The 12,559-nt window shown below is 37.6% G+C and overlaps 1 protein-coding gene across 2 annotated transcripts in view; it reads left to right on the top strand.

Moving 5' to 3' along the window:
* The window catches only part of TNPO2 (transportin 2), a 33,867-nt gene that overhangs the window by 18,533 nt on the left and 2,775 nt on the right, over window positions 1-12,559 (top strand). For both annotated transcript variants that reach the window (XM_070739540.1, XM_070739541.1), the window contains exons 15-24: window positions 2,516-2,602; window positions 2,900-3,007; window positions 3,558-3,716; window positions 4,426-4,513; window positions 5,558-5,656; window positions 6,918-7,013; window positions 9,871-9,946; window positions 11,115-11,214; window positions 11,838-11,912; window positions 12,206-12,336. In XM_070739540.1, coding sequence (XP_070595641.1) covers window positions 2,516-2,602; window positions 2,900-3,007; window positions 3,558-3,716; window positions 4,426-4,513; window positions 5,558-5,656; window positions 6,918-7,013; window positions 9,871-9,946; window positions 11,115-11,214; window positions 11,838-11,912; window positions 12,206-12,313 — 996 coding nt within the window. In that variant the 3' untranslated portion in view covers window positions 12,314-12,336. The remainder of the gene's footprint in view (window positions 1-2,515; window positions 2,603-2,899; window positions 3,008-3,557; window positions 3,717-4,425; window positions 4,514-5,557; window positions 5,657-6,917; window positions 7,014-9,870; window positions 9,947-11,114; window positions 11,215-11,837; window positions 11,913-12,205; window positions 12,337-12,559) is intronic.

Below are 12,559 nucleotides of genomic sequence, written 5' to 3' on the forward strand. Positions count from 1 at the left end.
CAGCAGAAATTGCTAGCATTCAATGACTGATTAGTTGAACTGTCTCACCATTTCTTCTCACTTGATTAAAATACTATTAGTGCCAATATTTTTGAATATAGGCAAATCCAGGTTGTGAATTTTTTGTTTTCTACTCAATAGGATAACATTAGGGGGACAGGAATCTGATACTTATTCTGTTTTCTTTAAAACAAAAATCCTTAAATTAAATGCTCTTCCGTAATAAGATGTGATGATACTATAGATGGGGATCTGACTCCAGCTAAAGAGTGTAAATCATAGTGGAGTGCCTCTTTTAATAGTTGTTGGGTTTCTACCAAACCTGTTTCCTTAATGCCAATGTCCTGCAGATGGGATTTCTGGAAAAGAAAAGCAGATAAATATTCAGCTCATGACCGTTGATGCTCTTGACACTAGATTTCCCAGTGACTGGAAGAACTTGATGAAAGGGTTAACTCAATGGAAGAACTCTTTCCCTGTGTGCAAAAAATCCCACATCCTGTCTTTAGCATCTTCAGATAAAGAATCTCAATGTAGTCCAGGTTCTGAGGTAGAATAGTCCAGGATTATGCAGATTCTGAGGTAACAGATAATTATTTAGAAGAAAAAATATCCCCCCCTTGAATTGAAGACTCTTGGGGCACCAGGATAGAATGAATTTCAGAGTTCTTCCACATCAAAACAAAAACAGAAAACAACAAAAGAGCCGGGGTGGCGTGGCAGGTAGAGTGTTGTACTGCAGGCCACTGAAGCTGACTGTAGATCTGTAGGTCAGCAGTTCAAATCTCATCACCGACTCAAGGTTGACTCAGCCTTCCATCCTTCCGAGGTGGGTAAAATGAGGACCCGGATTGTGGGGGCAATATGCTGGCTCTGTTAAAAAGTGCTATTGCTAACATGTTGTAAGCTGCCCTAAGGAGAAAGGCGGCATAGAAATTGAATAAATAAATAAACCTCTCCTAATAATTAATATTATATTCTTTATAGTTATGGTGAGTTTAGAGCAAGAAAAGAGCAAGCTTATTGTCACTACTAAAAAGTGGAAGTTACTGTCTATTGCAAATTATTCAGATATCAACATTTACCTTTAGCCCATCCTGAAAAACAAGTAACCCTCAGCTTGCAATTGGGACTGGAATTTCCATTGTTAAGCGGTGAGATTGTAATACATGACTGCATCATTTAGGGATAGCACCCTTGCAGTCTTGGTTGCTGTGGTTAACTGAAGCCCATAGTCATTAGGTGAGGCAATTTCCTGCCAACTTTCCAGTAAAGCACAACAGAGAAGTTAGCAGAAAATGGCAAGTCCCAGGCAGGCAGGTAAGTGGTTTCCAACGGATGAAGGAGGGACCCAGGATGTATGGAGGAGGGTCAGGGAGTGTACACAAGATCGCAATAAGGGTTGGGGAGACACCGGATGGAGAAATTATATAAGGGTGTGAGAAGAAGCATAAGGTGGAATGTGGGCTATGGTTATGGTGTGCAAGAAGTGTGGGTTGGATGCTGCAGAGGAGTGCAAGTATTACAAGACAAGTTAGAGAGAATGCACAAGGTGGTGCGTGAATGGTGCACGTCAGGGAGATTACAAAGGGTATGTACAAAAGTCAAGGTGCTAGTTGCTGAGGTTGTACAAGTGACCAGCATGGCACAAGTACAGAGGGCTGAGGAAGGGTTTGCAGGTCAGGGAGACTTACCCCAGAGATCTGTGACCTTCCCTCCCGGCTCCGCTATTGACTTTATGTAGAAGCATGCAGGGAAGGTTGCAAATGATGATCACATGATTGCAGTGTGCTACGACTGGTTGTAAGTGTGAACTGGTTGCCAAGTGCTCAGGTTGCAATCATGTTACCATGGTAATGCTGGGAATAGCCAGAAATCCGAAGACCAGTCATAGACATCATTCATTTTATGCCATTGCAACTTCATAAAATAGCTGAATGAATCATAGGTTAAGAACTACTTGTAGACTGTATTGAACAGCTGGTGGCCCTCTGTATCAAATACATCAGGAAATTGGCCACCCAGATGTTACTGAACCTGCAGTTCCAGACAGCCTTCAATAGTGATGGCTGTATGTGTGGTTTACTGTTATTATAAGCAACTATGGTGCTATAGGTTCCTACTTCAGGTATACATAATGAAAGGTTAACGGCAACATTCAGTTGCTTGGCTCCTTCCTCGTCAGCTGCTTAATCACTTCTCTTAATTTAGTTACTATGATCAAAATCTTGAAAGTCAGATGTTAAGAACTGAAATTTCTCCATATCTTATTTTCTCCATCTGCTACTTATGGTTTTATGAATAGATGTCATATCCAGGCAATTGGTAGCATTTGCAAATCTGGTAAATATTAATCAATTAATTACTCAATTAACAGAAATCCCAATGCAAGAAACATATATGATAAATTAAAATTGAGACTGTTTGAATCCATAATGATTTTTAGTTCTAAGGATTCTGGACTGATGCTGGCAATAGTTCCAACTGTGGTTCTAAGTTGCTTTATTTTCCCCAGGAATATATCCAAAAATTAATGCCTCCACTGATCCAGAAATGGAATGAGCTGAAGGATGAGGATAAGGATCTTTTCCCCCTCCTAGAAGTAAGTAGCCAATTAGCTACTAATCACTTGGATAGGTTTTAGTGCCTCAAATGATATAATTAATGTCTTTGTGCATGACAAATTGACCTCTCTGATGTTCTGTTTAAAGATAAATGTCTTACCTTTGTCTGTAGATCCTATTCTCTGTAGGGCTTCATCTTGGTGTGTCATTTTAGCCACTTGAGAGAAAACTGATATTTATTTTCATGTTTGATCTCAAATTCCTGTTCTCAGTATTTAAGCACATGAGTGTATATGCAACATGATCTTTCATGCACTGTCCATTCACTTCTACAGTGTTTGTCATCTGTAGCGACCGCTCTGCAAAGTGGCTTCCTACCATACTGTGAACCTGTCTATCAACGCTGTGTAACACTTGTGCAGAAAACCTTGGCTCAAGCAATGGTATGGCAGTATTTTCTCAGCAGTACCTGATAAATTTGTTCTAAGTTTGCAAAGCATGTTTCTGTTTTGTGTTCATGGCTTGCTAGTGGATAAGAAGTAACAGAGTAGATTAACTCATCATTAAAAAAAAACTTTGATCCATCAGTTGTCTAAATCTTAATTTGCCAGTCTATTCTTTTAATGTGTGGGTGTACAGTTTTTCAATCTGCAAGGGCTATATTTGGTTTAGAGCTTGACGGTGTGCGCTGCATTCTGTAGAACAATGTGGAACAATGTAAAAATTCAAATATGAGTTTGTTTCGATTTAATTGAAATACACTCAACTATTGTATTTTTAATTTTTTTATCTGCAATATAAAAAATTACAATTCACTGGAAATTTCTGGAAGGCTCCTGGGAGCTGCATGTGATTGTAAACTAGTAGCAGAGTTATTCTTTTCAATCTGCTCAAGAAAACATGAACCCGACTCACATTATTATTATTATTGTTGTTGTTGTTGTTGTCGTTGTCGTTGTTGTCGTCGTTGCAATGTTTTTCCCCCCAACACAGATGTACAGTCAACACCCTGATCAGTATGAAGCACCTGATAAAGACTTCATGATAGTTGCCCTTGATTTGCTAAGTGGTTTAGCCGAAGGTCTTGGATGTCATGTTGAGCAGCTTGTGGCCCGTAGCAATATAATGACACTACTATTCCAGTGCATGCAAGTGAGTGAACTATTTATATGTTTGGCCCAGAAAAGTTTCTCAGGACTCAAAAAAAACTCCACAAGGCTTGAATATTAGACAAATATTGGGATAAAAATAGTGAGCTGTTATATAACATATTTTATTATGATTGCAAGACTGGCATGTAGATAGTTCAGAGGAAGTATTTTGCATTACGTTTTAAATTATTTGCTTTATTAAAACTTTCTAAGAATGAAAACTGTAAATACTTGGGAATAGTTACCACTTCAAGATAATTTTGACAACATATTAAATCTATGATGGAGATGGGGGGAGAATTAGGGTAGATTAAATAACTAATTTAGAAATATACACACATTTTTATAATTAAGTGAATCCAAAAAAAGCTTAACAAAACTGGATGATAAAAAAGAATTCAAATACAGGTTATTTGTCCTAATCTTAATTGAGCTTAGTTCAGCTTTTAATATAAAAATTAATTTGAGAAAAATTAATCTGTTCTAGGGTAATATCAATAAGGCAAAGTTACTGGAGCAAGGGCTTAAACAAAGCTAGCATAGGTGGTCCTATTTCTGTGCCTGAAATAAAATTTAGCCATGCAGCTGATAAATTCTCACATTCGGTTATGCATTATCTTGATCTTGTACTAATGTTTTGTTCACCTTTTACACAATACTGCAATAAAAATAATAAATAGAACTTTCTTTTCTCATACTTCTCCTAATAGGATACTATGCCAGAGGTTCGGCAAAGCTCTTTTGCACTTCTGGGAGATCTCACCAAAGCCTGTTTTATGCACGTCAAGCCATGCATAGGTAAGCACCCCTTTCCCCTGAGGCCTGCAGGTATTTGTTATGATGGTAGCAGTCTCAGTATTGATGCTTTTTAAATAAAAGATAAGAAAAGTAAGAAATGTACATTGGTGAGAGAGGTCAGAAGGACATTATGTTAATTTCTATCTGATTTATGTTCCTATGCTCCTGATAAAAGATGATATTTGGCATTTTCTTTGCCCGTCCTAATTCATAATTGTTGGGACAGTACAGATTCCTGATATTTTCTTTTCTATTCCACTTAAAAAGAAGTTCCCGTTAGATAAAAGAAAGTTCCATTGAATGCAGTATGCTAACAACTAGTTCTGTTTCCGGCTTTGGTGAGAAAAAAGATATAACTGTACAAGCCAATTTTGTGTGGGCTGAAGACTCAAAGATGGAAGATATACAACTAATCTCTACTTTGGGTTTTGTGCCGCTAACTCACAGAAGTAAATTAACAGATTAAAGAAAGGGATTATTTGATCAGCTCAGTCATACTAGCTTTTAACAAGCACTGTAATACTGAAGGAAGGAGGAGGGGTAGGGGCTACCAAATCAGGGGCTAAAACTATCAACTTCAGATGATGCTGAAGTTATTGCATATTTGAAACTTTAAATGGAAATGTTAAATATAGTTGTTTAGGCTAAAATGGAACCTTAAATACAAACCCATTTATTGAAGTCTGACAAACTTATTTTAAAATTTACTGCTTCAGATGAGCACTAGAAAATTAGTGATCCAAATATTATAAATGCTACTTCTAATGTTGTAGTTTAATACAGTGGGAGTTCAAACTTAAGTGTTCTGTACTGATCTTTTACATCTAAGGCTAGGTTGTCTTAAAATAAAAGACAAATTAATGAGACATCTGAATTTTGCCAGTCCAGGTCTAGAGCTACCTTTCTAAATTAAGATTGAAAGACTTAAAACAATGATGAGATTGTCAGTTATTTCTATTCAAAATTTAAATAATGGTTTGTTGCAGTATGAGTGTTCTTTATTGTATTGATAATCAATGCTGAGTAAACATATTTTCTCTTTAGCTGAATTCATGCCTATCTTAGGGACCAACCTGAATCCAGAATTCATTTCTGTGTGCAACAATGCTACTTGGGCAATTGGAGAAATATGTATGCAAATGGGTGAGTGTAAAATAGTGCCCACACAAATATGGGTGGATAGACTACTATATCACTTTGGAGTTGTATTCTTTTCTGTTTTTTATATGAGAACAATGTCTCTAGCATTTTAAGGTGATTTTAAGGCTTCTTGTTGTTTAGGGGATGTATTTCTTCATGAAAGCTAGTTGTGCTTTTTGATGTTTAATTTTGTTAGTCCCCCAATGACATTTTCACTCTCACAGTTTTGAGCCATTGATGCAACTGTTGATGATAGCTATGATATATTTTGATAATTTGATAATATAATTTGTTGAAGTGATGTCCCCAATGCATGGAGGCTGTGTGAGCCTCAGTGGGAAGAAACTAACGCAAAGACAATGCCACAAAGACCAATTGGCTGTAGTTGGAACCATTTAGATATGGAGATCTTACATCTTCATTCATGGATGGATTGCATTGGTCTGTTCAAGAGTGATGAAGTTCTTCTTGGACTTAAGAAAAAAGGCCTTTGCAGAGCTCCATCTGGAATATCTGTTGCATCCTTTCTTGGTTGGGAAGGCCTGTCCGTGAAGACCACTTTGAATTTTTTCTTCTTTGTGAACTGTGATCTTTGCCAGTATACCTCAAGGTACAATTCAAGATGGTGGTGATGGCTTAAAAAGCCTAAATGGCATAGGGGTTGATTAATTGCAAAACCATCTTTCTCCCATGGTTTCTTCCCCTTTGGTAAAAGCTAACAAAATGGGTATTCTCTTGGTCCCCATAATAAACATTTGTCAGAAAGCATACCTTTCTTTGTCTTGGTGCCTGCCATCTGAAATGGCATTCCCCCTGAGATCTGAATGACTCCCACACTAATGGCATTCTGGAAGAATATCAAAGTGTTCTCCCATGCTTGGGTTAGGTTGGATTGAACCCCTTGCTGGATGTGCTTGCATGGCTTTTGATGGTGTACATGCAAATTCCCCATGTTCATTTGTTTGAATTTAACATTGTGAGTCAGCCTAGAGTTGGATGATGCCCAAATAAATATTAGCATCAATTTCTACTTTATCTATAGTTGTGGCCCATGCCTAATTGTAATAGGACCCTTTTCATGTATGTTATTTCTAGCCTTAAATTGTGTTCTTAAGATTGAAAAAAGCTTTTCTAATCAATGAATCAAAATCATTTTGTTTCATGCATGAAGAAGCAGCAATATGTTAAGTTGGAACACATTCAATTATGGAATCTAGATTTCTACAGTTAGGCATGACTCAATTCACTAATTTCTTCTTACCAGGGGCTGAAATGCAACCATATGTTCAGATGGTGCTGAATAATCTTGTGGAGATCATCAACAGACCAAATACTCCTAAAACACTCCTGGAAAACACAGGTGTGTGGGCATTTTCTGTCTTAGTGATAGCTATGATTTACTGATTCATAAATAAAAGAATAGAAGAATAGAATAGAATTTTATTGGCCAAGTGTGATTGGACACACAAGGAATTTGTCTTGGTGCATATGCTCTCAGCGTACATAAAAGAAAAAGATACATTTGTCAAGAATCATGTGGTACAACACTTGATGATTGTCATAGGGGTCAAATAAGCAACGAAGAAACAATCAATATTAATAAAAATCTTAGGATATAAGCAACAAGTTACAGTCATACAGTCCTATGTGGGAGGAAAAGGTTGATAGGAATGATGAGAAAAACTAGTAGAAATAGAAGTTCAGATTTAGTAAAAAGTCTGACAGTGTTGAGGGAATTATTTGTTTTAATAGAGTGATGGCGTTTGGGAAAAAACTGTTCTTGTATCTAGTTGTCTTGGTGTGCAATGCTCTGTAGCGACGTTTTGAGGGTAGGAGTTGAAACAGTTTGTGTCCAGGATGCGAGGGGTCAGTAAATGTATTAATATTGATTAGACTTCATGGGCAATCCTTTAATATGACTATCTTTCAAGATTATGTTTTAACAACCAATTGAGAAGAAAATGAAGTTGATAGTCTTTATGATCAAATCCAATTGGGAAAAAAACCAGAACGTAAAAGCAATATCTGTTGCTTTGTGATTAGAGACTGGATTGCCGATGTTGGAAACACAAAAGAAAATATTAAATACTATGGCTTGGGAAACTGAAATTAAGTATCTTTATCTGCTGTTCTAATTATTTCATGGCTATCTTCAAACAACGGAAAAAATGCTGCTACAGATGGATATTGGTGTGGAAGAAAACCCCTGAAAATACTATTCATAGCCAGTAAAACACTGATGGATCATTGAACAAATCAGTTCAAAAGTTATCACTCAATCAGGATCAAATTATCTTACTTCAGACACATAATGCGAACACCTAGCTCTCTAATGCCGGGAAAGGTGAAAGGAAGGAGAGGAAGAGGGTGACTCTCAGCAAGGGGGATGAAATCAGTTATGGTGGTGGTAATGAGTGCACCATTAGGAGATTGAAAGAATAGGTTAGGGATAGACCATCATGAAGCAAATCTGTAAGAATAACTTCAAAATGACTTGATGACACATGATCATCAAATACAAGCTTTGTGTTTTCATACAGGTGTTTTGAAAATAGGATTGATTTAATTATAAAGGGAGCACCAGATGGAAAGGTGTTTAAACCTTGGACTCCTATAGCCGTTTCTTCACTAAAATTTTACCAATTTAAAACGATTTATGACTTTCTAAGGGTTTAATGGAATTAAAGAGCTATATGCATTTATAAAGTACCATAGTTTCCAGACTATTAAGATCTCCCCCCCCCCCCAAAAAAAGTGTGTGTCTGTGTCTTATAGAGCAAATGTTGTTGAAGCCTCGCCCAGAAATTTGCCTCCTTACTGCAAACAGCCTGGTCAGCTTCAGCACAGCCTGATTTACCACAAGCAACTGATTGGTGGTTGGATCTGCCTCCTGGAATACCATCGATCAGCTGTTCCAGGCTGCAGGAATCATCACCACTGGCGCTGCCCATTGTCGCTGTTACCTATCGCTGGCCTCTGTGTTCCCTGTTTTCAGTCTCCACATGTCTAGTTTTCAACCTCCGCGCATCCCGCAATCCCTAACACCTGGAACAGGCCAAAAACAGGAAGTGTGGAAGCCTAAAATGGGACAGTGGCCGAAAGTGGGATGCGTGGTGAGGTGACAATACATGACAGCAGCAATGTGTTGAAGTTGACCAGACTAAGCAACGCGGCAACTGATCCCCGCAGCCTGGAATAGCTGATCAGTGGTTTTCTGAGAGGCAGATCCAACCTCCAATCAACTGCTTGTGGTTTATCAGGCTTTGCTGAAGCAGATCTGCTGTTTGCTGCAAGGAGGCAAAATGCTGGAAGGCAGAGGCAGGTCTTTTTTTCTTTTCTTGTTTGCCTCCCCAAAAGCTTGTAGTCTTAAAAATACTGTAATTGTTTTTTTCTGTGAATAACAGGTACTGTATTTTTCAGAGTATAAGACGCACCAGAGTATAAAATGCATCTTAGTTTTGGGGGAGAAAAGTAAGGGGGGGGGAATCTGCCTACCAGATATTCATCTGGCTAGCATACTTAGTCTGATCAGCTTCAGCACATTATTTTATCCCCTGGTTAGAGCTTTAAAAAGCTTATTTGCAGAGAGTTGCAGGCCTGTAGGAGCTAGGAACATCATTAGCACCTGGTTAGGGCTGGAAAGAAACTTATTTGGAGCAAGTAGAGCAATGGGGAAAAAAGCCTGCAAAAACTTTAGGGCTTGGAAAATCTTCGCAGAGAGCAAAAATGAAAGAGCCAGTAATGTAAAAGCTGGGGACATCATTAGCACCTCATTAGTGCTGTAAAGAAATTTATTTGGAGCAAGTAGAGCAATGAAAAATACCCTGCAAAGGCTTAGGGCTTGGAAAACATCCCTTGCAGGGGGTAACAATGAAAGAGCTTGCAAGGTAAGAGCTGGGAAGATTGTTAGCATCTAGTTAGGGCTGGAAAAAACTTCAGAAAAGCTATATTCATAATATTCAGATGCACACAAATTTTCAACTTCTTTTAGAGAGGAAAAAGGTGCATTTTATACTCCGAAAAATATGTAACTAATTTGATACCATGTACTAGTTAGTTTGATACCATGTACTAGTTAGAAACATCTTTATATTATGTGCTGTAGAATAGTAAAGCTAATCAATTACCATTGATTCTGTCCACCCATATCTTATTACTGCAAACTGATAAGACACTGCTTTGCTTTTCTGACAGATTTTTTTCTTTGTCTTTTCTAGCCATCACAATTGGTCGCTTGGGCTATGTCTGTCCTCAGGAAGTGGCACCGATGTTGCAGCAGTTTATCAGACCCTGGTTAGTATTTATGAAGCGGCATATAACTTTTCAGAGGTGAAATTAGACTGGAGACATCTCAAATTGTCAAGTATTTGATCCTCTAAAATTTCCATTCCATAAGATGCACCTTAGTTTTGGGAGAAGAAAATAAGAGAAAAAATTCTGCCTATGCCTACCAGCATCCTTAGCCTGGACAGCTTCAGCACATTAGTTCACTGGTTGTCAGCGCATTGGAACTGCTAAAAAGCTTCAACAGCACAGCTGATCGTTGGATGAGATTGCTTTGCTGGCATGTGCCTCATTGGGGCTGCTTAGCTTCAAAAGCATAGCTGATCATTGGAGGGAGTTCCAGTGAGTGAAGCAGGCAAAGTGTTGAAGTGATAAGACAAGGTAGCAGCTGTTCTTGGTTGCCTTTTGGGCTTTGAGCCTTGCGTTTTCAGCCTCCAAATGCTCCATTTCAGAGAAGTTCAAGACTGCAGGGATTGCCAAAGCACATCACCACCAATTGCTGCCCAAAAATGCGATACAATAGAGGTAAAAGCAGGCATGCAGAGGCCTAAAACGTGATGCACGGAGGTGGCAATTGGTGATGATGTGCTTTGGCGATCCCTGCAGCCTTGAACAGCTGTCAAACTGTTTGGAGGGTGAAACCGCATGGCATGGAGCCCAAAAATTCAAGTCATATCTGACAATCTGTAGCCAGGAAGAGGATGCACAGAGGCTAAAGGGTGGGGCGGGCGGGCAGTGCTACACTCAGAGTATAAGTCGCACCCAAATTTTCAGCCTCTTAGGGGGAAGCAAAAATACAGTATATTTAATGTCACATTTTTTCTTACAGGACATGTAAAGGAAAGATCCTAAAATTAGCACTATTTATAATTTATTTTTTTTGGCTTGTGGTCTCACTTTTAAATAATGATCAGAGTTTAAATTGAACCATAAGCTCTGTTTAAAGAAGAGCGCTAAGTAAATATTTATATGTAAACATATTAATGGAAGAATGTATACTTGACAGAAACTGTAAGAAATCTGTTACATGATACTAATAAATCTGATAATTATATCTGTCAAAAATATCAAGATTGATCTTCCATATGGGCTCAAATTTAAGTGCATGGTTTTTGGAAATGCATTGTGTTTTTGTCTTCCCTACTTTCTTAACATATGGAACATGTATTGTTCATAGGTGTACATCTTTGAGGAACATTCGTGATAATGAAGAGAAGGACTCTGCTTTCCGTGGCATCTGTATGATGATTGGAGTAAACCCTGGTGGAGTTGTACAAGTAAATAAGCTTTAAAGATTAAATTATTGTGCATTGTTATATACAGTATGTTATCCCAGGCTAAACAAGAAGGTAGATCTTGCTCTACTGGTAAATCTACTGTTAAAATAATTAAGGATGTTTAAATTTCAAATGCTTAGCCATAGTAGTAATCAATTATGAAATAGTTTGAGACAATTTTAAAATTTTACATGGGCCTCCTTTGCTAGACTCCAAATACAGATGTGTTTCTAGTTTTTCTGAAAAGATTGATCCTACTACCTTGAACTCTTCCAGCATAATTCATAATAATGAGACATTTCTCAGTCCTTTGTAAGTTTCCATTTGTTATGATTCTTCATTGTTCATTAATTGATGTTAGAGCTGGTTGTTCCATTTTCCATAGTATTTTCAGATGCTCGTCAACATGTAGAAAACTAGTCAAAAACACCAAGTATATTACAGATAGTAGTTCCACAAGATCTTTCTTAGTGTGAGGCAGACTTGCCAGGTTTTTTAGCTCCATACTGGTTAGATTGTTGATTTCATGCCCTATACTTTTGTAGAATGATAAATTTGATTTTGTTAGCTTGAACTATAATCTGTAGTGAATGTTTTCTTAAGAAATTCTCATGTTTTTGTAGGATTTTATTTTCTTTTGTGATGCTGTTGCTTCATGGGTGAGTCCAAAGGATGACCTGAGAGATATGTTTTATAAGGTAAGTCATCATCATAGGAAGAGGTTTGTTTCAGAGAATATTAAGAACAGTACTATTTTTAGAATTTGCTTTACTCTAGTAAGTTGTTATTTGTTTATGTACTCATATTGTTTCCTAACTTATATTTCTGAATTTTCTTTCCGAGTTTTGGAGGCTGTAGTTTTTAGTAGTTCCAGTAGTTCAGTGATTCTAGTAGTTTTATGTGAAAAATAGGGTTGTATTGATAATGGTGTGGCTGTCATGGTGTGCCATTTTTTTTTCTCCCCCAATGTGTGATAATGTATTTTTTTCAGATTCTCCATGGTTTCAAAGATCAAGTTGGGGAAGATAACTGGCAGCAGTTCTCAGAGCAGTTTCCTCCACTTCTGAAAGAGAGGCTTGCTGCATTCTATGGTGTTTAGGCAAAGCAGCAAAACCATACTTGGTGAGTCCCAAGAATGTTGAGTGAGATTATATCCCCAAAATTGAAAGGAGAATGGGTAATTAAAAGGGGGTGAAGCATTTTTTAAAGAAATGTTGTCTCAAGTATGAGAAATTAAGAAGAAAGGGATAGATATTTCAGCTTTAGTCTCTAATCCATCCTGATTTTGAAGAGGCAGCCTTTTCATTTTACTTTATGCATTAGGATTAAGAAATATATCAATAAG

This window comes from Erythrolamprus reginae, chromosome 2 (assembly GCF_031021105.1).
Source record: "Erythrolamprus reginae isolate rEryReg1 chromosome 2, rEryReg1.hap1, whole genome shotgun sequence".
In the NCBI taxonomy this organism is placed as follows: domain Eukaryota; kingdom Metazoa; phylum Chordata; class Lepidosauria; order Squamata; family Dipsadidae; genus Erythrolamprus; species Erythrolamprus reginae.